General features: G+C 45.7%; 2 protein-coding genes across 6 annotated transcripts in view; one reads left to right on the forward strand and one right to left on the reverse strand.

The window, feature by feature from the left end:
• Positions 1-1,534: 1,534 nt before the first annotated feature.
• On the forward strand, positions 1,535-16,812 carry PPP1R3B (protein phosphatase 1 regulatory subunit 3B). 2 transcript variants are annotated; one of them, XM_005562614.4, is made up of 2 exons: positions 1,535-1,765; positions 11,662-16,812. In XM_005562614.4, the coding sequence occupies exon 2, from the start codon at positions 11,687-11,689 to the stop codon at positions 12,542-12,544; it is 858 nt and encodes a 285-aa protein (XP_005562671.3). In that variant the 5' UTR covers positions 1,535-1,765; positions 11,662-11,686; the 3' UTR covers positions 12,545-16,812. The 2 variants fall into 2 exon arrangements, with proteins under 2 accessions (XP_005562671.3, XP_005562672.3); XM_005562615.4 differs by lacking the exon at positions 1,535-1,765 and adding an exon at positions 2,452-2,548.
• The window catches only part of ERI1 (exoribonuclease 1), a 138,920-nt gene continuing 121,277 nt past the window's right edge, over positions 6,263-23,905 (reverse strand). For 2 of the 4 annotated variants that reach the window (XR_012417029.1, XM_015454451.3), the window contains one exon: positions 6,263-7,804. Coding sequence is in view for 2 of the 4 variants with exons in the window: in XM_015454451.3 (XP_015309937.2) it covers positions 7,739-7,804 (66 nt within the window). In the remaining 2 variants the exon portion in view is untranslated. Of the gene's footprint in view, positions 7,805-11,659; positions 20,839-23,905 lie in introns of those variants that run through there. The other 2 variants (XR_012417034.1, XM_074000267.1) reach the window with 1 other exon arrangement.

Raw genomic sequence — 23,905 nt, forward strand, 5'->3', positions numbered from 1 at the left:
GTGGGTCCAGCTCTCAGGTTCCAGAGCTCTGGACTGCTGGGTCTCCTGCTGAAGCCGTCCTCTGAGCTTGCATCTCAGCTCTATGCTGATGGCAAAGATGCCACCCTCCTGCCTACTAAGTCTGTGGTGTGCCACAACTAAGTTTAACCCCTCTCTCCTGGTCTGAAATAGTCATCTAAACCACAGGGGAAATTATTGACCACGGTTTCCTAGATCTATGTAAGAAAAATCCTTCCGAACCCTAATGCTACAAAGCTGTACTCGTCCCAACTCTTTCCCGGTGTGGTTCAGATTACCCTTTGCCTGCATAGGTTTTGCAATACCTGTTGGCTCTTCATCTTTGCCTACTCCTCCGGCATGCTCACTACACCTGAGAAACGTACCTAGTACTTGGCTTAACAATCTTCAACCTACTCATCACCTAACAAGAGAGGGTTTAAAGTTGGCAGAGGGAATATTGCACAGAAGCGCTATTTGCCAACCACCTACCAATAGCTGATTTCACAGGTGGTCCCTTATCAGATCTGCCCATCGAAAAGAAGGAAGAAGATTAATGATCACCCTTCAGACACCACAACTCCCTCCGGGGAAGCTCTCTACAGAGCTAAAGTCTTGTTTTGGATTTTTGTCACCCATTACTGTTTTACACTTGCATTCCTAGTAAAATTGGAAGCTGAGCCTATATCCCTTAGAGCAGAAATTCCCAAATTCCATATTCAACATAATGAGTTTTCAGAAAGCTAAATATATCCAATGGGAAAGACTGGCCTTTACATCCTTCCTGCATTTCGTTGTTATTGCTATTAAAGAGTACTTTTAAAAATAAAAAGAAAAGAATAGTAATAGAAGACGGTAGGGTTTGTTTATTTTCATGTCTTTCTTGGCAGTTTAAAAAGTTGGCAATCCTATATCAATTTCTAATTTTTTTTCTAAAACTTTACTGGTCATTAAAATTAGAAAACTGGTAGCCTTATGCCTAACGTGGTTAGTTCAGATCAAGTTACATGTCAACTGAAGAAAGGAAGAGCCTGTGATTCAAACTCTTTAAGGTCATCATTTTTTTTTTCTTTTTCTAAAATCATTTTCTATAGATCTCAAGGAGCATAATATGTATCACGGAGGCCCTGCAGATTTAGGTAGTGATTATAACAGATTCAAGTCAGGAAATTTCTTCTAAAGTATACCTACCTGTGAAACCCTCCATATCTGGGGCGCTCTGTGCCACGGGTGTCAGACTTTTGCAAAAGCCCTGTCATTCTAACGGGACGCTCTCCTGTAGGAAGTTGCCCCTGCCCCCTGGCGCCCGTTCTGGGGCTTCTGATGAAACGGCGACCCACCACCCCCTTCCCAGACCCTGGCCCGCAACCGGATCACTCCGGGCGCGCTGCCGATCACGTGGCGAAGTGGTGCGCCCCGGCACCGTGGCTGCGCGTCCATTGGTCAGCGGCTGGGGTCCCGGGCGTGCCCATTGGCTGCGGGGGGCGTTCACGTGGAAGGGGGCCTGGGATGGAACCCGGGGTCCCGAGAGGTGGCCGGAAAGTTAAAGGGGGCAGCGCGGCCGCGGGGAGCTCTAGTCCCGGGTGACTGCTGGAGGGAGGAGGTGAGCGCGCAGCTCTTGCGCACTGACGGACCTGGCCGCCGGCGGGGGGCGCGAACCCGAGCCCGGCGCCCAGCTCGTGCCGTCGCGGCCGCTGTCCCTGTTCCCCCAGTGCGGATGCTGCCGCGGGCTGGCGCGTCTGCCCTCGGGACTTATGAGCTGAACCCGGTACGTACCTCCCCAAGCCTCGAGTCCGAGGGAAGGGCCGGGGACAACAAGGCGAGGGCGTGCAGCGGGGACCCGTTTGGGTTCCTGTCACCTACATGTTCACCGTGCGACTTGCACTGGCACACTGGGGCTGGAACACTCTAGGGAGCTGGCCCCAGGGAGCTGTTGCTTCATCGTGGATAGGCGATCCAGGGACCGCAGCTGGGAAGCGCCTCCCGGGCCCACGTGCTCCACCGCGCTGCTGGGCCCGGCTGCGACCGTGACCCGGGAGCTGCGGCTGCGGCGGCTGATCCCTTTGCCACCTGTTGTTCTGGCTTCGAACCTAGCACAAGTTCCCAGCCCCGGGTCCCGACAGGTCTGGAGACGTCTCCAAAGTTGGGTAGTGGGGTTTGGAGATTAAGGACAAGCTGCTTCGTCTCTCTTCGGGCCTTAGTTTCCCTATAAAACGCGAGGAAATACAGTTGGTAGGCTCTCAGGCCACCGAGGGCGACAGGGCCTAGGACGATCCCCGTCCCGGGCTGGCGGAGGCCAGGCGGCCGCGCGGGGGTGCTGGTGTCGCGCTGCTTGCTCGGGCCGGGGTTGCCCCGCTGCCGGCCCCGCCCGGGTGCGATAACGGGCTCCTCCTCCTCGTCGTCTTCCTCCCCCCGCCGACATCTCCGGGAACCCAGCCCAGGCCCTGCCTCCCGGACACACCGACGCTCACGTAGTCGCCCTTGCCACAACCCTGCGGGCTCTCCGATGCGGCGAGCGAGCTGGGGAGGGGGCTTCTCTGCGGCCCAAAAGGTGGGTGCCGCGCGAGGCCAAGGAAGCTTGTAGGGAGGTTGGGGGCGGAGTGCAGCCCTGGCCGAGCTGGACGGAGGGGACAGGCTCGGAGAATAACTGGTAGGATCCTCCAGCCTGGAGAGCACTGGCCTGTTCCTGCCCCCTTTTGGAATCCAAAAAAAGGGGTGTGGAAGGCACAGTAGCTGCAAAAGAGGGAGTGGGGGCCGGTAATGACGTACTGGAAGATTTGGGGGCCTGTCAGAGCATTGTTTTCTGAAAAAGAGGAGAAAACAGAGGAAAGACTGGACTTGGGAACTTGGAGACTTGGAAGGTGTTGGAACCTGTGGTCTGAGTGGCGGGGCCTGCCTGGGAGACCCAGGGTGCAGCAGAAGAGACAATTAGGGCTTTGGGCTGGGAGGAAGAGGAGGAAAGGAGGAAATGGTTCTGTGGGCAGAGTTGTCCAGGAGCCAAAACTAAAGTGAAGACAGCTGGAGGACTTACCACAAAACTACAGTTGAGGTATTTAGGGAAAAAAGTTAGTGGGAAGAGACGCGGCACCAGGCGTGGGTCGCAACATACAATGTCAGGGCCAGCAGGGACCTTGGAGGGGGACCTCAAGCCCAGAGCCGCTGAGTGACTTGCTCCAGCAACAAAGCAAGGTGCGGGCATTCTTAGCCTAGTGCCCTGTTTTCCCTCCTACGTTTTCAGACAGCAGGGGCTGTGTCATTTGAACTTGCCTCTTTCCTAGAATATGCAACCTCATTCACATATCAAGATTCTTTGGATGATGGGGACAGGATCAAGGGGTACAAGTAGCCTTTAAGGCTGTCAATAGGGCCCCATGGTCTAAATACAAGGGGAAAAGACGTGCACTCTCCTCATGCTGGATCAGTGAAACTTTTTGGAAGGGAACACAGAATTAATTGTTGGAGGGAGGTAGATGGCCATGTCTTTAAAAATGAAAATTATAACCTGGTTGTGAATGTTTACTGAATGCAGTTTGGCAGCTTTCAGTATTCCTGGTGGGTTGCTTGTACATCTGATTTTTTGTTTCTTTGTTTTTATTTATTTTTTGGGGGGGGGGGACGGAGTCTTGCTCTGTCGCTCAGGCTGGAGTGCAGTGGCGCGATCTCAGCTCACTGCAAGCTCCGCCTCCTGGGTTTACCCCATTCTCCTGCCATTCTCCTGCCTCAGCCTCCCGAGTAGCTGGGACTACAGGCTCCCGCCACCACGCCCGGCTAATTTTGTGTGTGTGTGTGTGTTTTAGTAGAGATGAGCTTTCACCGTGTTAGCCAGGATGGTCTGGATCTCCTGACCTGGTAATCCGCCTGCCTCAGCCTCCCAAAGTGCTGGGATTACAGGTGTGAGCCACTGCGCCTGGCCTTTTTTTGTCTTTTCTTTTTTTTTTTTTTTTTGAGACGGAGTCTTGCTCTGTAACCCGGGCTGGAGTGCAGTGGCCGGATCTCAGCTCACTGCAAGCTCCGCCTCCCGGGTTTAGGCCATTATCCTGCCTCAGCCTCTGGAGTAGCTGGGACTACAGGCGCCCGCCACCTCGCCCGGCTAGTTTTTTGTATTTTTAGTAGAGACGGGGTTTCACGGTGTTAGCCAGGATGGTCTCGATCTCCTGACCTCGTGATCCGCCCGTCTCGGCCTCCCAAAGTGCTGGGATTACAGGCTTGAGCCACCGCGCCCGGCCTTTTTGTCTTTTCTTATCAGAAGAGAGAGAGAGAGAGAGAGAGAGAGAGAGAGAGAATGAGAGAATGGAGGGGATAATGTCATGGCCCTGATACAAAAAAGGTTTCCTCCCTATGAAAGGTACAGCCAGAAAGTCAGTAGCCCAGCTGCCTGAAACCGTGAAGGTCATGGGGTTATTTTCTGTGCGGGTCTGTACTTATCACCATGGCTTTCTCACCTTGGCCAGCTGTCTTGAGAAGGTGTGTTGTCATGAGTGGAACAGAGAAAGCATTTATGCAAAACTATCTCCATGATCTGTTAGGGTTTGCCCTGTCTTAGCCATGAACACTGAAATCTCCCCTCAAGCATGGCCCAGTCCCTCACCAGGGAAACTGATCCCTGAGCTCTGAGGCATCTCTATGGAAGCAAGTGTTTGAGAATTCATACCTACCTGGGAGCAGCACTCATACACTCTTGTTCCTATCCCGCAACTGGTATCAGATCCTGAATCCTGCTCTCATGGTTCAAATGTATGTCCATAACTTCTGGTTCTTTTGTTTTCCCCTGGCCAACGTTGGTGACTCATATTCCCTGGCCTGGGAAAAGGACAGAGCTGGAGTAGCCAAAGAGTCTCTCAGGAGAGGAGGCTGGGCTGCAGCCTGGTGCATCCTGTGTTGGAACCGATCATTTTCATGTCATTTGTAAAAGAAGCACCTGTCCAGGTGCCTCCTTTTCAGGAACTTAATATTACCTTGCACATCTCAGTTGCTAGGAGTACTTCTGAATGGCGGCAGCCATCCCTGTCACAGTCTGCTGGGGAGTTCCTGAGCAGGTCAGGAAAGCCCACACCAAACCAGCATTTTGGTGTGCTGATTCTTGGAGAATGACCAGGTAAATAAAAGCTGGAAGCTATCTGTGGGACAGGCCAGGTGACTGACAGTCGAGTCATACCGCAGATTGAGGTCACACAGGTTAATGTCCTCACCTGCAGTTATGGTGACACACAAACAGAGTGAAGGGATTCTAGACTGGGGTTGCTTGTGCAATGTTCCTGGGGTAGTAGTCCTGCAGGTAATCTTGGGCCATCATAACCTTACTTTTGCCTTTCATGGAAGAATCTTGCCATAGCAATTTGACTCCTGCAAGTGCCGGCAGCATTGTTTAATTAGCTCTGGCTCTGACTGGAGCCTGGCCTTTCCAAGCCGGACTTCTGCTTGTTCTTACAGTTTGGTGATAAAAGGGATCTCAGAGGCAAATTTATGCCACTGGGTTGAAACAGTGAAACTCTACCAAGGTCTTCAGCTAAGTCTCTTCAGCCTGCGGGATTAGAATTTGGGACGTTGGCTCTAGTGGGCTGTAAGTGTGTATATTCTTTGATCCTTTTGCTTTGGAGTTCTGTTTCCACAATATCTTGAGAGTTTCCAAGCCTTTTTCTAACATGCAGGAAAGCACGTAGGAGGTTGGTTTGCAGGCTTGTTGGAGGTGCAAAGAGAACTTGCAGCTGACCTGTGCTGACTCAGGTGAGGAGGAAGCTGTGAAGAGGAACCCCTCCTCCCTCAGTTTCACACCCAGATTTTTCAGGATGGGTAGAGTGGGGGTCACTGGGATGCCAGATATAGCCACTTGTTTGGTCTTTATACTTACTTAAAAATGAGGCTGGGTGTGGTGGCTCATGCCTATAATCCCAGCACTGTGGGAGGCCGAGGCGAGCAGATCATGAGGTCAGGAGTTCAAGACCAGCCTGACATGGTGAAACCCCGTCTCTACTAAAAATACAAAAATTAGCTAGGGGTGGTGGGACGTGCCTGTAATCCCAGCTACTTGGGAGGCTGAGGCAGGAGAATCACTTGAACCTGGAAGGCAGAGGTTGCAGTGAGCTGAGATCGTGCCACGGCACCCCAGTCTGGGCAACAGAACAAGACTTCATCTCAAAAAGAAAGAAATAAATAAATAATAAAAATGAGACAAAACAAAACAAAAACAGTACCTGTGTTAAAGTTAGAGCTGAGGGTATAATTCCAACACAGTTTGCAAAGGACAAGAATAACTAAAATTTAGATATTTTGTTAATTATAGGATTTTTTTTTTCACATTGAACCTGTTAGTCAATCCATTGAACCTCTGCAAACCTACCTTGCCTAGTTCAGTCAGAACTTTCCTTTTCAGAACAGTTACGTGGGTATAAGAACAGATAATTGAAAGCAAATTTGCCCTTAACATTTTCACTAGATTGATTTTATTAGAGGGGAAACAGTGAGACAGATATCCTTTAAAATGAATGTTTAAGCACCTGCATTCTGGCCATAAGTTATTGTTTTATTTGGTTCTGAATATGTGTATTTCTCTGACTGACCATCTGTAAGTGCTTCTTGCATCCCAGGGAAGTGCTGTACTTTTGGAAAAATGGGGTCAAATCTGATACGTGTTTGTCCTTTCACCCTTTTTCTTTACATGTTTGGTTAATCACAGTCAGAGGGTGAAAATGAGAGAATATTTATGGAACTGAACCAGTGGTCCCAGCTCTTTACAGAAGACACTTGGCATGTTGCCTGTCACTCCTTGGGGTGGCCATGGCTGCTCGAGTGAGCTCCCCAACACGTCATCACACACCTACACCTGTGCCATAAGGAGGGGGATAGATTGATAGGAGATAGGTTTGGGGACTCATCCAGATCCTGTGTTCTGTGATTCTCAGACTTGAGATTTTAATCCTATTTTTGTCACTCATTTCCTTAATTTAGTCCATTGAAACTGTCAAATCAAAATATAAATTTGCCATGGTAATCAGAATGATAAAAAGTGCTCAGACTTTGGGAGGCTGAAGCAGGAGGATTGCTTGAGCTCAGGAGTTTGAGACCAACCTGGGCAACATGGTGAAACCCTGCCTCTATAAAAATTGAAAAATTAGCTGGGCATGGAGGTGCACACCTTTAGTTCCAGCTACTTTGGAGGCTGAGGTGGGAGGATCACTTGGGCCCAGGAGTTTGAGTTTCCAGTGAGCTATGATTGCACCACTGCACTCCAGCCTGGGCAACACAGCAAGATCCTGTCTCACAAAAAAAAAGTGCTCAAATTTAGTGAGGCAATAGTGTTGGGATAGGCTTTTGGCATATCTTAAAATGTTTGAGGATTTTTTAGGTTCATTTTGTTCTGATAGACGCAATATTATTTTAGAAAATATAAAATAATATAAACCAGGAAACTAGAAATTCCTGAAATCTTGTCACCTAGGTATTCTGATTTTAAATATATCTCTAGTCTTTTTTCTCTGCATTTACATAATACAGCTGACCCTTGAACAACACGAGGTCTAGGGGAGCCTAGCCCCCACACAGTCAAAAATCCATATATAACTTCTGACTCCCCAAAACCTTCACTTCTAATAGCTTACTGTTGAGCAGAGTCTTACCAATAACATCAAGAATCGATTAATACGTATTTTGTATTTTATATGTAACGTATATTGTATTCTTATAGTAAAGTAAGCTAAAAGAAAGAAAATGTTAAGAAAATCAAAGAAAAGAGAAAGTATATTTACTATTCATGAAGTGGACGTGGGTCATCATCAAGGTCTTCATTCTCATCCTCTTCACATTGAGTAGGCTGAGGAGGAGGAAGAGGAGGAGAGGGGGTTGGTCTTTGCTCTCTCAGGGGCGGCAGAGGCAGAAGAAAATCTGAGCATAGGCCGGGCGCGGTGGCTCAAGCCTGTAATCCCAGCACTTTGGGAGGCCGAGATGGGCGGATCACGAGGTCAGGAGATCGAGACCATCCTGGCTAACATGGTGAAACCCCGTCTCTTCTAAAAAATATAAAAAACTAGCCGGGCGATGTGGCGGACGCCTGTACTCCCAGCTACTCAGGAGGCTGAGGCAGGAGAATGGCTGGAACCTGGGAGGCGGAGCTTGCAGTGAGCCGAGATCCCGCGAGACTCCGTCTCAAAAAAAAAAAAAAAAAAAAAAAAAAATCTGAGCATAAGTGGACCTGCAAAGTTCAAACTCATGTCATTGAAGGGTCAAATGCATTTTTTCACCACAAGTCTAGTTTCTATGTACAATTTTATCTTCTGTCTCTCTCTATATATAGACATAAGTATAATTTTTTCATTTCATTTAAATCTTTTTTAAAATAATGGCTTTAATGATGATTATAAAATTATATCACATGGGCTGGGCTTGGTGGCTCCTGCCTGCAATCCCAGCACTTTGGGAGGCTGAGGCGGTGGATCACCTGAGGTCAGGAGTTTGAGACCAGCTTGGCCAACATGGTGAAACCCTGTCTCTACTAATAAAGTACAAAAATTAGCTGGGCGTGGTGGCAGACTCCTGTAATCCCAGCTACTTGAAAGACTAAGGCAGGAGAATCACTTGAACCCGGGAGGTAGAGGTTGCAGTGAACCGAGATCGTGCTGTTACACTCCAGCCTGGGTGACAGGAGTGAAACTCTGTCTCAAAAAAGGAAAAAATAATAACAATAAAAATAAAAGTACATCACATGGATGTGGTACATTTGATTTAACCAGGTACCTGTTAATGGTCATCTAGGTTATTTTGTCATCTTTTTTCCGCCTATAATGTGGCATTGAACATTGTAGTACCTTCACCTCTATGTGTTTTTAATTCTTAGGATAAATGTCTCTGTGTGATATTAGAATAAAAAATGATAAAAAAAAAATTAGAAAGGTCGTGCCAATTTAGACTAATGAAAATATTTGCATCGGTTAGGCACAGTGGCTCATACCTGTAAATCCCAGCATTTTGGGAGGCGGAGGTGGGAGCACTGCTTGAGTCCAGGAATTCAAGACTGGCCTGGGCAACATAGTGAGACCTCGTCTCTACAAAAAAATGTTTTTTGAAAATTAGCTGGACATGGTGGCTCGTGCCTGTGGTCCTGGCTACTCGGGAGGCTGAGGTGGAAGGACTGCTTGAGCCCAGCAGGTGGAGGCTGCCATAAGCCATGTTCATACCACTTCACTCCAGCCTAGGTGACAGAGTAAGACCCAATCTCAAAAGAAAAAAAAGAAAAAGCTTGCATTATCTTTTAAATTTTTTTCCTAATTCAATAAATAAAAAACAGACATTGTTTCTCATCTATACTTCTTAAATTAATAATAAGGTTGAACATTTTGCATATTTATAGGCCACTTAAAAAATTTTTTTCCTGAATTTTCTATTCACGTTCTTTGCTTATTTTTCTATGTGGAATATTTGACTTCATTGCTTTGTAAGAACACTTTACATATTAAGGTATTAGCTCTGCTGCTATGCTTATTGTAAAATATTTTCACAGTTTGTCTTTAATCTTTTTTGTTTTACTTATTTTTACTTATAGAAAATATAGTTTTTGTTAATTCAGATTTATCCTCGTTTAGCATGATTGTATTTGCTTTTTATTCTTATAGAGCCAATTTTTTACTTGTGGAAAAAACAAATATTCACCTATGTTAAAGGCTTAAAAATACTAAATTGCTGATTGTTTTTATTTTATTTATTTTTAGTTTTTGAGATGGAGTCTTGCCCTGTCGCCCAGGCTAGAGTGTGTGATCTCTGCACACTGCAACCTCTGCCTCCTGGGTTCAAGCAATTCTGCTGTCTCAGCCTCCAGAGCAGCTGGGACTACAGGTGCATGCCACCATGCCCGGTTAATTTTTGTAATTTTAGTAGAGACAGGGTTTCACCATATTGGTCAGGCTGGTCTCGAACTCCTGACCTCAGATGATCCACCTGCCCGGCCTCCCAACGTGCCGGGATTACAGGCGTGAGCCACCGCCCAGAACGGTATCCTGACATTTAAAAACCTACCATAAGCTTAATGAAAGCAGGTTTGTGTCTGTCTTCACTATTGAATCCCAGTGTCTTGCTCAATGCCTGGCATATAGGAAACACCCAATCTATATTTGTGGGATGAGTCCATTTCTTTTTATCAGATTATAGCAAATATAAAGCCACAATGAGATGTCATGTCACACCCATTAGGATGGCTATTTTCAAAAAGACCAAAGGAAATAAGTATTGGCAAAGACGTGGAGAAAAGGGAGCCCTTGTCTCCTGTTGGTGGGAATGTAAATTAGTACAGCCATTATGGAAAATAGTAGGGAGGCTCCTCAAAAAACCATAACTAGAACTACTATATGACCCGGCAATCCTACTACCAGATATATATCCAAAGGAATTGAAGTCAGTATATCAGAGAGTTCTCTGCACTCTTATGTTCATTGTAGCATTATTCACCAAGCCAAGATATGGAATCAACCTAAGTGCCCATCATTAGATGAGTGAATAAAGAAAACATGGCATATAAACACAGTGGAATACTATTCCACCTGAAAAAAGAAGGAAATCCTGTCATTTGTGCTAACATAGATGAAACTGGAGGATGTTAAGCGAATAAGTCAGACACAGAACGACAAATACAGCATGATCTCGCTTATACGTCGAATCTGAAAAAGTCAAACTCATAGAACCAGAGAGTACAATGGTGGCTACCAGAAGCTGGGGGTGGAGGGACTGGAGAGGTATCCTTTGGCCAAAGGATACAAAATTTCAGGTAGACAGGGAGAGCTCTAATGTACAATATGGTGCCTATACTTAGTAATGATATGTTATGTACTTGAAAATTGCTGAAAGTGGATTGTAAGTGTTCTCACTGCAAAAAAAGTGTGATATAATGCATGTTAAATAGCTCGATTTAGCCATTCCACAATGTATACATATATGGAAACATGTTGTACACCATAAGAATATACAATTTTTACTTCTCAATTAATAAAGTGTGGGCAGAGAGGCTCACACCTGTCATCCCAGCACTTTGGGAGGCCAAGGCAGGAGGACGGATTGAGCCAGGAGTGCAAGACCAACCTGGGCAACATAGTAAGACCTGTCTCTACAAAAATTTTTTAAAATTAGCCAAGCGTGGTGACTTGCGCCTGTGGTCCCACTTACTTGGGAGGCTGAGGTGGGAGGATCATTTGAGCCTGGGAGGTCGAGGCTGCAGTGAGCTGTGATCACGCCACTGTGCTCCAGCCTGGGCAACAGAGCGAGACCCTGTCTCTAAAAATACGTAAATAAATAGTGTCTATCTGTGGAAGACACCTTCTTAGTCATATAGGTTTGGGAAATCTTAAAACAGTATATGCCCTTTTAATTATCCTCTGTGGCACATTAGCCAACAGAAGGCCCCAAGAAATGCTGACCCAAAAACCTGTGCATTTAGTTTTAAAACTGGTGGGTTTCTTACTCTTTTGTTTATTTTAACCTTGAACCGCACCCCCCAACTCGTCCCCGCCACAGCATAATCTTCCCTCAAACCCGTGTTGTGCTGGAGCACACTAGAGTTAATCCTGACCTGTAGCCATGTGGGCAGAGATGAAAGGAAATATTGTTTGCCAGTCCCTGCTGGAATGATGCCTTTACACACCTGTCTGATCTGATCGCTCTGCTGTTTTCTTTCTTCTCCCTTTCCAGGGTTCTAGCCTATTCATCTAGCCCCATGATGGCCGTGGACATCGAGTACAGGTACGACTGCATGGCTCCTTCCTTGCGCCGAGAGAGGTTTGCCTTTAAGATCTCACCAAAGCCCAGCAAACCACTGAGGCCTTGTATTCAGCTGAGCAGCAAGAAGGAAGCCAGTGGAATGGTGGCCCCAGCTGTCCAGGAGAAGAAGGTGAAAAAGCGGGTGTCCTTCGCAGACAACCAAGGGCTGGCCTTGACAATGGTCAAAGTGTTCTCAGAATTCGATGAGCCGCTAGATATCACATTCAACATCACCGAGCTCCTAGACAGCATTGTGAGCTTGACGACAGCAGAGAGCGAGAGCTTTGTTCTGGATTTTTCCCAGCCCTCTGCAGATTACTTAGACTTTAGAAATCGACTTCAGGCTGACCACGTCTGCCTTGAGAACTGTGTGCTCAAGGACAGGGCCATTGCAGGCACTGTGAAGGTTCAGAACCTTGCATTCGAGAAGACCGTGAAAATAAGGATGACGTTTGACACCTGGAAGAGCTACACAGACTTTCCTTGTCAGTACGTGAAGGACACTTACGCTGGTTCAGACAGGGACACGTTCTCCTTCGATATCAGCTTGCCCGAGAAGATTCAGTCTTATGAAAGAATGGAGTTTGCTGTGTACTACGAGTGCAATGGACAGACGCACTGGGACAGCAACAGAGGCAAGAACTATAGGATCATCCGGGCTGAGTTAAAATCTACCCAGGGAACGACCAAGCCCCACAATGGACCGGATTTGGGAATATCCTTTGACCAATTTGGAAGCCCTCGGTGTTCCTATGGTCTGTTTCCAGAGTGGCCAAGTTACTTGGGATACGAAAAGCTAGGGCCCTACTACTAGTGACTGCGGGTGACAGGGCGTGGCAGAGCTGCCGCAGACAAGCCTAGCTCTGCTCACTGTGCAGTGGAGATGGAAGGCCAGGGAGGAGCAAAGTGGAACTTCCATGAGGCCCAGTTTGGGAAAATAAAAGGATCCTCTTCACTTCTTTCTTAAACCAGCAAATCCAGCCAGGTTCAGATTACACAATTGGTGTCTCCCTCAAAGAAGCGGTGGTGGCTGGCGCGCTTGGGCACTGTGGCAGCCACGAGAGTCTGTGCAGGTCTGTGCTGGAAAGGGTATGGATGGGAACCAAGCCTGTGCCAGTGCTGATGAAGCTGTAGGAGCTGATGAAGCTGGAAGGATCTCTGCTCTCCACTCAGAGGAGAGCAGAAAAAGCCGCTCAGCCCCAGCCACCTCGCGTTGGACCCTCACTGTTTGTCGTGTTCATCTTTGGGTGCTCTCTGCCAGCCAGGCCTTTCCTGCAAGCTGCTGTGCTTCCCCGTCCACGTGTATCTCTGTGCTGTGACACACTGACCTGACGCACGTTTCCAATGCAGCTGCAGAAGAGAAATGGGATTGGCTCTTGTTTTCTGAAAGTTCATCTTTTGCATTTTATGTTTTTCCACAATCGATCTGACGTTCAGGAAAAGATAATAAAGGCAAAATGGTTGGTGATTGAGATAGGCATTTCCTCCCCGCTCTTCTTGACCCCACAGATCTATTCCAGCGGAGAGCAACACACCAGTCATCAAAACCCACTGGTTTCTGTGCGGTGGCACAGATTGCAGGGTTCTGACGAGGCAGGACAGTCATGAGTGGGGACATTTTCCGCTTCTCCTCTTGCCTTCTAGGGGGAGCTTTCTAAGTCCCCACATTTACCCTGAATCACCGGGAAAATCTGATTTTTCCTTGGAAAGCTCAATGACAAGATTTGTTTTAACTTACTTGGCTGGTTTCATTCTTTATGAAAGAATTTTGGATCTCCCTTCCTGAAGTGTCGTCTTTTCTGCTGTGTTTAGGACATTTGATTTGCAGATCCAATGTTTCCTCAAAACCTGCAGAAAATGGTTTTATCTTGATTGTGATTTACAATATCTAGAACACTTTACCAGCACCCAGGGACACGGATTTGGGTGTTCTTATTTATGGTGTGTATGGAAAGGGATAGGGGAGAAAAACCTCACCCAAGTTCTTATAGGTTATTTTAAATGTTTGCCAACTCTGACATTTCAGAGATTCATTGTTCTTAACCATATTGGACTAAAGTCTGTTGGTTAGTGCTGTTGTGAAAGAGACCTCCGGGGCCGAGTGTGGTAGCTCATGCCTGTAATCTCCGCACTTTGGGAGGCCGCGGCGGGCAGATCACCTGATGTCAGGCGTTCAAGACCAGCCTGGCCAACGTGGTACAACCCCATCTGTACTAAAAATACAAAATTTAGCTGAGTGTGATGGCAGGTGCCTGTAATCCAGCTACTCGGGAGGCTGAGGCAGGAGAATCACTTGAACCCGGGAGGTGGAGGTTGCAGTGAGCCAAGATCATCATGTCACTGCATTCCAGCCTGAGCAACATAGTGAAACTGTGTCTCAAAAAAAAAGAGAGACCTCTGGGACAATCATTATCAGATAGACCCCAAACCTGTGATTTTTCTTGGGTAAGATTGGTATTTACTTAGGGGTGCTTTAAAAATATATTTTTACATGTATATTTGTAGGAAATTGGGTTTTTTTTTTTTCTATTTGTGTTTGTTTTTGGAGTTTGGTTAAATGACTCTTTTATTTGCTGTTTTGCCTGATCTTACTAAAGTGAAGTTTTCCTAAGGCAAGCAAGAAGAGGAGTGGAAGCACAGTTGCCTGGATTTGGAGGCACAGCTGTTAGGCTTTTCAAGCTAAGAGTCTTGTGCTTGGGTTTTCCAGATTAATTTGAAAAGACCTCCCATCGGTGGCTTTGTACATAACCAACAGGCAGATATTGAGTGCCTTGGCTCCTAGAGTTTTGTGGTTGGGTTAGGTTGTTTTTGTTGGTGGTGGTGTTTTGTTTTGTTTTTGTTTTCATTTTTGAAGTTTAAGATGCCTTGACGTTTTAAATGCTCTTAAATGCTATTCAATGTAATTCTTATTCCTAAAACTGGCTGTTCTTAGCCTGAATTCTAATGCTTTGTTTTTTGTACCTCTCCCAGGTGGGTAACACTCTAGGATCACATGATAATATAATTTTAGGGGAAATCACATTTTTACCTTACGCTGTTACTGGGCAGAACCATGTTGTATGTAAACATACCAGACATCGGGTAACAGACAGTACTTTAAATGTTGTAAATTTGGTGATCAGAGCTATTAATAGCATAAATTGAACTCAAATGGAACAAAACTGATGTCATGTAGGTCCTGAATTTTACTTTGCATTAAGAAGTGCCCTCCCCACAATGCAGGAAAGGCACAGAGTGCACTGGCATTGACATGTTACCCAACTAAGGATCATTCTGTGTTCATAAGAAAAAGGCCTGCAGTGACTCTGTTTAATAAAGTCAGTTGAATTTGATCTAATAATGATCTTAAGACATTCCCATGTCAAAATTTGAAATATGATAATTCAGTGATAACTATCTCTTCTAAAGCAGCCGTAAACCCTTCCCACTACCCGTCTTTCTCCTAGCTCACCCTGGCTTTTTTTGCTGGGGGCACTGGTTGCAAGACCCCAGCCAGCACACCTGGGATGCTCACCCCACCGCACCGTTCAGAAGGCAAGTCCTCACCCGCTCGCAGAGACCCTTCTTCTCCAATAAAAGACTCTACTTGCCTGACTTTCCTCATCAGGGCTGTCATTCAGTGATGTATGGGGGTCTGAAAAATACTGCCTTCTAGCTGGCTTCTGTTTACCACTCGCTCCCCTGCTACCCTCCTGCCACAAACAGTCTTTTTCCTTTTGGCCCAGTTCTGTCCCGTGAAATTCTCAGATGGCCTCAGGAGCTGCACTGATGGCTTCTCTCCTTGTTTGATAGCTCTTCATCAGTAGATAAGCCTACACACTTCAGAGGGTGACAGGTTCCTTAGCTGGAGACGTCACTGCAGCCTAACTTGTAGATTTGCCTTCAGACAGCTCTTGGTTATGGTAACAAGTGACCCTTGAGTCCCAGAATCCTTCCCAGGTTGCCCCAGAAAGACCAGCCACCTGGCACAGGTGCAGCTGTCCGGGAACAGGGAAGCAACTTCATTTTTGTTGTATATTTATTCCCTCAAGTGCCCTCCGGAGCATTTGCCAGCTGGGTACAATAAATAAGCTGGATTATATACAGATAATTAATAAATAAGCTTTCAGTATCTCTTGGAAGACATGAAGCGTTTGAGTGGGTTTCTTTATTTAAAAAATGATTGTTCTACTGGAGCTGGTGAGAAATAATGGAGGCGTGCAGTTCTCCAGAAATTAAAACAATTTCAGAGTCAATGGTAGAATTTAATTTACCTCTAAGATTTCATTTTAATGGTGGTAAAATATGATACATTTTTAGAAGATGTCAATTTGGAACTGTTAGGAGATTGCTTTGTGGTTTTGATCTTTTCAAACCGTTTTCTTTTTGAAAAAAGGCATTAGTTGTAGTCACATGGACATTAAATGGGCCACATATGCTTATCAATCAAGAAAGTGTTCATTTTTTTTGGAACTGCCCATTTTCTGGATCTTCCCTCTCAATGGATAGGGGATGAAAACCTTGGTTGCCTTTTATTTGTTTCCTCTTCTAAAATTTCTCACCTGAATGTAGTCCTGGGAGAGTCCCGATCACATCTCTCCTGACATGTTCACTGAAATTGGAGACAAGAAGTTACATGGATAATGGGATCTTGCAGGGTCACACGAAGACAATTTGGCAGCTTATCTTAATTCCTACAGTGAGACAACACATCTGGAACTGGGAAGGACAGCTGTTGTTACGGGCAGTTTTTCCTGGTCATGGCTGTAAAGCTCGGCAACCCACGTTGTAAAACTGTGAATGTTTTCAGTCTTGTTGATGAGTTTTTAGACTGCTGGACCTCTGAGGGCTTTGAGAGCGCAGCTGTGAGGATGTTTCACTTGTACTTCAATGCGAATGTAGAACCAAGGACTCATCTTCATTTTATACCTAAAAGTGCCTTGTCAAGAAATTTCTGCATGTTTTAAAAGATAAATATTTTTGTACACAAAGTTCAAGGGGAAATGCACTTTAAAAATCCCACGAATGGATGTTTTTTGTGTGGTATGAGAGGTTTGTTTGTATCTCAAGAGCAAAAATGTAATAAAGGAAGACAAAACAAAACTGAAACTGTCCTTCTATTCTTAGAGCCAGAGTAAGTGGAGTAATATTTCAAATTGATATGTTTACACATATCGATCTTAGGTTTCCAAAGAAAAAGCTCACAGTCAATGCCTGAGTTAAAGGTGCAAGGCAGAGAGGAGATAATTGCTTTTTTTAAGTTGTCACATCTTAGCTGAGAAGGTAAGTTTTAGGGAAGAGATACAGGAGCTACTGTTATTCTGCACCCATTTTTAATCACCCTAGGTCACAGGCATTCTTACCCTGTCATTTGCACTTGAAGTCCAGTGCAGACAGACGTATTCAAACAAAAGCAGGAAAACTGTTAAGTGGCTATTACAGCTTTTAACTGCTTGAGCAAACAAATTGTAACCAGCAAAACAAAACAGCCCCTGATAGGTAGTGGATATTCACCCAAAGTGAGAAGTGAGATTTCCAGAGCTGCTTTTTTCCCAAAGTTCAAGACAAGATGCAGGCTGGGAAATTGCATCTTGAAGTTCCATGTCAACAAGTCCTCTGCCACCCGGGGGAAGTGGGCAGTGGCTCTAGTGGAAAGGTAGAGTGTATTAAAGTTTAGCAGCTAGTGTGCAGATGCGAAAAGTGAGCTCCATAGATAACTTTCTCCAGATTTTTACACTCTGCCCACAATTTGCCTTCACGTGCGGTTTTAATAATCATTAATCGTAAGTTGTGAGACCAACACCTCAGGGATGTCTGGAATAAAAACAACATCAGAAAAAAACACTTTTCTAGAGCAATGTCCCTAGAATGGCAAATGTCCACCTCTGAGTAATTCAATTGAACATTTACTGCTCGGCTTCCATATATGAAGCAGTGCCAGGTGCTTTTCCCCCAGCTCCCACAAAGGACATTCACATGTTCTGAGTAACACCTCTGGTGGGCATGGAGAGCCACTGGAAGGTATTGGAATTCAGGAAGTCTGGCTTCCAATCCAAGCTCTGCCACCGACCTCTTCGGCCTCCCATCTCCTGTCAGTGGCTCTACTGAAGAGGCCCTGAGCATGTTTAGTAGGAATAAGGTAACCAGGGGCCCAAGCAGTGCCCTGAATGCTTTTGAGAGTCAGCCAACATGTTCATTTTTAAGAGGTTTCTAAATATAGACTCTCATAAGAAGCACCTTGTACACTATTCGTGTCCTCTCCAGGAATCATGCGAATGAATCACATTCCAGACACTCGCTCAGACTTCATCACATCCTCAGTGACTGGGCTGGAAGAAATGTCACAGAGCTCTCTCTTTATGGGTAAAGAGAGGAAGGTGGCTGGGTACAGTGAGCTGGGCTGACATCTGCAATCCCAGCACCTTGGGAGGATCACTTGAGGCTAGGAGTTCGAGACCAGCCTGGGCAACATAGTGAGACCCCATCTCTAAAAAAAAAAAAAAAAAAATTAATAGCTGGGTGTGGTGCCGTGTCTATATACCAGCTATTCAGGGGGCTGAGGCAGGACGATGACTTGAATTAGGAGTTCGAGGCTTCCGTGAGCTGTGATTGTACCACTGCTCTCTAGCCTGGGCAACAGCATGAGACTCTCCCCCCCCCAAAAAAAAAAAAAAGAGAGAGAGAGAGAGAGAGGGAGGGAGAGACGAAGGCCCTGAGTGAGCTTCTTCGAGTCCAGAGCCCATCAATGACTGAGCCAGGAGAATGACACAGGTCTTTTTTTTCCAAGAACTGTCCCTGTGAACCAGAAACAATCTCAAAGAACTGAGAGACCACGATGGTGATTCTCAAAAGTTGTCCCTCATGCTGGAGAAATACAGTTCCCAGGAAAGGAGTGAACAAAATCATTTTTATACAGGGAAAGTCACATCCCTCCCAAAGGCTTCCTCAGTATGTACCAGGACCACAGACCGCGTAGAAGTATGAAAGTTAGAATGAAATGATGTGGGTCTCTGAGGGCCTGATTAAACCTCAGGCTGAATTGGTGGAAGGAAACCACCAAGGAACCGTAGCTACCAGGGCATTCCAGGAGAGAGGCAGAATTCTTGGCGGCAGCATTCCCTTCCACCAGAATAGAAACCCTCTGCGGCAGGGAAAGGCTTTAACTAAACCTCATTCCTTCTTATCACCTTCCCTTGGAGGAGAAGAGAGGGAATCTCAACAGATGCCTTTTGCTTTCTGCATGGGATTCTCTGGTACGTGACATGCTTGCATTGATGTTGTTCATTCCACAAACACTGCTTTGCCTCTCCAGCACTGGGCGGCCTGGCGTTGGGCCTTGGATTTGGCAAAGGTAGGATGAGGATGCAGAATCGTCAACATTCTTTGGGGCCAAAGACATCGATAATGATCCAAGATCCCAGCCTTCTACCCAAAGCTGCAGGATCAAGTGGCCAGGTAGGGGGTCAGCAACCTTTTCCTGTAAAGCACCAGGCAGTGAAATTTTTTTTTTTTTTTTTTTTTGAGACGGAGTCTCGCTCTGTCGCCCAGGCTGGAGTGCAGTGGCCGGATCTCAGCTCACTGCAAGCTCCGCCTCCCGGGTTCACACCATTCTCCTGCCTCAGCCTCCCAAGTAGCTGGGACTACAGGCGCCCGCCACCTCGCCCGGCTAGTTTTTTGTCTTTTTAGTAGAGACAGGGTTTCACCGTGTTAGCCAGGATGGTCTCAATCTCCTGACCTCGTGATCCACCTGTCTCGGCCTCCCAAAGTGCTGGGATTACAGGCTTGAGCCACCGCGCCCGGCCGGTAGTGAAAATTTTAGGTGTTGTGGGCCACATGTGGTCTCTGTCACATATTTATTTTTATTTAAATGCCCTTTGAAAATGTAAACACCATTCTTAGCTCGTGGGTCATACTAAAGCAGGGCCTGGGCAGACTTTGTCCCTCAGGCCGTGGTTCGCCAACCCCAAGCAAGAGTCACATAGGAAGAGAATTGAGAGCTGACTTGCCGAAGTCTTGAGTCCGTAGGTTATTTTCAGTGGCTTGCTTTCTTTTCTTTTTAAGATGACCATATAATTTATGATCTAATCTGGGACGCTTTCGAGAATGAATAAGGATCCTTTGAGTTAGCCGGAAGCTAACCAGGGTATACTAGGAACACCTTGGGCAAAACCGACGGCATGAATGCTGTCCGAGTTCACCTTTCCTGGTCCTTCGGGATCTTCTCAGACCTCTAGAGAGCTCGGAAAGCCCAGGCTGGTCCTGTGCTGGGAGTCGGTTCTGGCTGGATTGTGCTTTTTCTGGATGGGTTATCATGGAGTGGTGATTTAGTCTGTGGTTTAGATTTGTTTGTATTGGTTGGCTTTTCTTTCCTAATTGTAGTGCTGGTGGCCAAAAGCCCTCTGGAAATTTCAGCCAATTCACTCTTGACAGTAGCTTCTTTAGGAGGAAAGGGGTGATTCACGCTTTGGGCTTATTTCCTCCCAGTGCTTTTCTCCCACTTCTCCCCCATGCTCAACAAATCGAGACTGGCCAAGCTCCTGAGGAAGCTGCTCGTTGTGGACAGAGACATTGGACTGGATCTTGCAGTATTCCAAAACCCAAGTCCCCAGAAAGTAACATCAAAGTGCTCCTAGGAATTTAACTAACTCCAGGACCTCAGCTCATCTTTCTCTAGCCCAGCAAGTTCAAGAGGCCTTCATTAAGCACTGCAGGAGACCAAAGAGGTAGAAATTCATCTCCGAAGTGCTCTCCCTGGGCCCTGGCCCTGAAGTCCCCCATGCTTTCCTGGTGGCACCATGAGGGGCAGGCACACATGCTCTTCCCTTTCATCTCTGTTGCCTCCTCTGGCTGGTATTTACCATTACTCCCATGCTGAAGCTGGGTCTGTTATGCTGAGGATCCTAACATCAGTGCTGAGGGGTCTTGGAAAGGTTTCAGGAAGCCCCGACATATCAAAGGGGAGCTCTTCACCACCAAAGGAGGGTTAGTTTTCCAGCATCCATCCAAACACCACACATCACCACGTACACTGCTAGAGCTGATGAGGAAGAAAAACCAGTCACTGCTTCAGCCAGGCTTCCTTCCAGAGTCACCACGTGGATTGCCTTCTGGTCAACATCTTGGTCTCATCTGAACGTGGAATAAGGCAGGTGAAATTTCACTGATTTTATTATTATCACGCCATTTTATTACAAATTATTATATTATTCTTCATCCTTAGTCAATTTATTGAACCTATTACTGAAAGATTTCTCCAATTTTTTTTTTCATATAGAGTCTTGCTATGTCACCCAGGCTGGAGTGCAGTGGCACAATCTTGGCTCGTTGCAACTGCCACCTTCCATCTCCCAGATATTTTCATAAGATCTTTTTGAACACTGCTTTGCACATTTGCTCATGCAACTAAGTATTTGTTCACACGAATTTTCCAGGGGCTTTTCTCATCGATTGATCAATCACCTGACCACCTTGGGCTCTCATCGCTTCTATTAGTCACACACTATATCACACACACAGACTTTGAAAACAAACATTTTTCAAACAGTATTTTCTCCAGAAAAAAAGTCCCTCTCACCCTGGTTGATTTTCCTGCTTTGAAATATCATGGCTTTGCCCCAGGGCTTCTGTAAGGCAGGACACACCCTGTCCTCCCTGGGCAAGCAACACTGAATCAACGACATTCTGCTGTCAGTGGCAGGAGCCAGAGAGACAGTGACAGGGGGCACTCATTCCAGCCCTCCAGGACACCGCTCACACCGCATCTCAGCCTCTGCACTCCCTCCCCAGACAGGGAATGCAGAGGCCCAGGTCTCCAGCTGCAACCTCAGTGCTGTGCAGCTGAACTCAGACAGGAGCCGCTGGTGGTTTTCTAACATTTTATGAAGCCATAGAATCTGTTCTAAAACCAAATCCAGTGTGAAGCCATGGACAAGTAGGTAGAAAACAAGCTGCCCAAGATAGAAACGGCACCCATTCCCCCTCCCTGAAGCATCTCCTGAGAGCCCCAGGGCCCCAGAAATATGGGTGCAAACCCTTTCCTTCCAACACAGGAATTCCACTCTCCTGCCTCCTAGGCTGATGAATGTGGTTGAAGGATATTCTATAGAAAAAGGCAAAAGCAAGCGAACAAGCAAAACCTCCACGGGAAGGAAATACAGCTGTGGACCCCAAAGTAAATGTGGACTCTGGTTATGTTTTCCTTCTGTTCTCAAGGATAATTATCATGTCCTTGCACACACGCAAAAAATATTGGCTTGTTCACACAGAACCACACTTGAGCTGCCTATTATACGTATGCGATTTATATTTATATTCATACATTAAACCGCTTGACAGGGCAACGTCTATTCCACACTAATAATAACACATACAACAAAATTTTTGAATGCCTTCATGGGCAAGGGTATGACTGGGACTAAGTACTCTATGGCAATGTAGAAAGAGAAGGCATGTCATTGTCACCAAGCCATTTAGAATCCTCCAATAGTTATTTTAGTCTTTACCCAAATCATATATTTTTTATTCCATTTGCTTGCATCTAAGACCAGAGAGTCCTCATGTTTCCTTTTTAAAATTTAAACTGTTGTTTTGAAATAATGGTAGATTCACATGCAGTTGTAAGAAACAAGACAGAGAGGTTCCATGTAACATTGACTCAGTTTCCCCCAATGGTAACATTTGGCAAAACTAGAATACAGTATCACAACTATGATAATGATGTTAATCCAGTCAGATATAATTTTTACCTTTTTTTTTTTGAGAGAGAGAGGGTCTTGCTGTCACCCAGGCTGGAGTGTAGTGATGCAATCATGGCTCACTACAGCCTTAACCTCCCGGGCCCAAGCAATCCTCCCACCTCAGCCTGCCAAGAAGCTGGGGCCACAAGTGTGTGCCACCATGCCTGGCTAATGTTTTGTATTATTATTATTTTTTAACATAAATGGGATTTTGCCACATTACCCAGGCTGGTCTCAAACTCCTGGACTCAAGCGACCCTCCTGCCCCGGCCTCCCAAAGTGCTAGGATTACAGGCGTGAGCCACTGCTCCCGGCCCTAGTCAGGACATAGAACCACAAGGATCTTTCATGTCCTTTATAACCACAGCTCCTCCCCTCTGCCTGGCTTTTCTCCTCCCCCACCCCACTCCCACCATGGTCCTTGACCCCTGGCAACCATGAATCTGTTCTCCATTTCTTTAGTTTTGTCAGTTCAAGAATGTTATGCAAGTGGAATCCTACAGGTAAACTTTGAGGATTGACTTTCCCCGCAGCTTATTTCTCTGGAGATTCATCCAAGTTGGTCCATGTATCAACAATTTGTTCCTTTTCATTGCTGAGGACTATTCCATAGTACAGATTAATAATATATTGATGAGCGTTTGAGTTGTGTCTAGTTTGGGTTTATTATGAATAAAGCTATTATGAACATTCATGTACAGGTGTTTGTGCAAATACACATTCTCATTTCTCTGGGATGGATGCCCAAGAGTGACATTTTTGGGTCATATGGCAGTCTCATGTTTAGTTTGATAAGAAACTACCAAACTGTTTTCTGGAGCGGCTATAACATTTTACAATGCCACCAGTAATGTATCCAGTTTCTCTGCATCCTCATCAGCTTTTTGTGTTGTCACTGTTTTTATTTACTTAGAGACAGAGTCTCACTATGTTGTCCAGGCTGAACTTGAACTCCTGGGCTCATACAATCTTATAGGTAAGCACCACCACACCTGACCACTGTTGTCACTACTTTTTATTTTAGCAATTCTGAAAGGCGTGTAGTAACATCTCATTGTGGTTTTAATTTACATTACCTCAGTGGTTAATTATACTGAACTTTTTTGTGTGCTTGTTTGCCATATATATATCTTATTTAGTGAAATATATGTATGTCTTTGGCCCATTTTCCAAGTAGACTGGGGAATTTTTTTTTTTTTTCACTATTGAGTTTTGACAGATCTTTATATATTCCAGGTACTAGTCTTTTGTCATATGTATTATTTGAAAATATTTCTCTCAGTCTGCCTTTTTATTCTCCTCACATGGACTTTCTCATAGGAAAGTTTACTTTTTATCAATTTTTTCCTTTATGGGATCACGCTTCTGATGTCAAGTATAAGAACTCTTTGCCTAGGCCTACATCTCAAATGTTTTTTTCCTTTGTTGTTCTCCAAAAGTCTTATAGTTTTACATTTTAA

This window comes from Macaca fascicularis, chromosome 8, assembly GCF_037993035.2.
Source record: "Macaca fascicularis isolate 582-1 chromosome 8, T2T-MFA8v1.1".
Taxonomy (NCBI): domain Eukaryota; kingdom Metazoa; phylum Chordata; class Mammalia; order Primates; family Cercopithecidae; genus Macaca; species Macaca fascicularis.

Excerpts from the sequence above, each read along its gene's own strand:
- PPP1R3B (XM_005562614.4), top strand. The coding sequence starts at position 11,687 with ATGATGGCCGTGGACATCGAGTACAGGTACGACTGCATGGCTCCTTCC.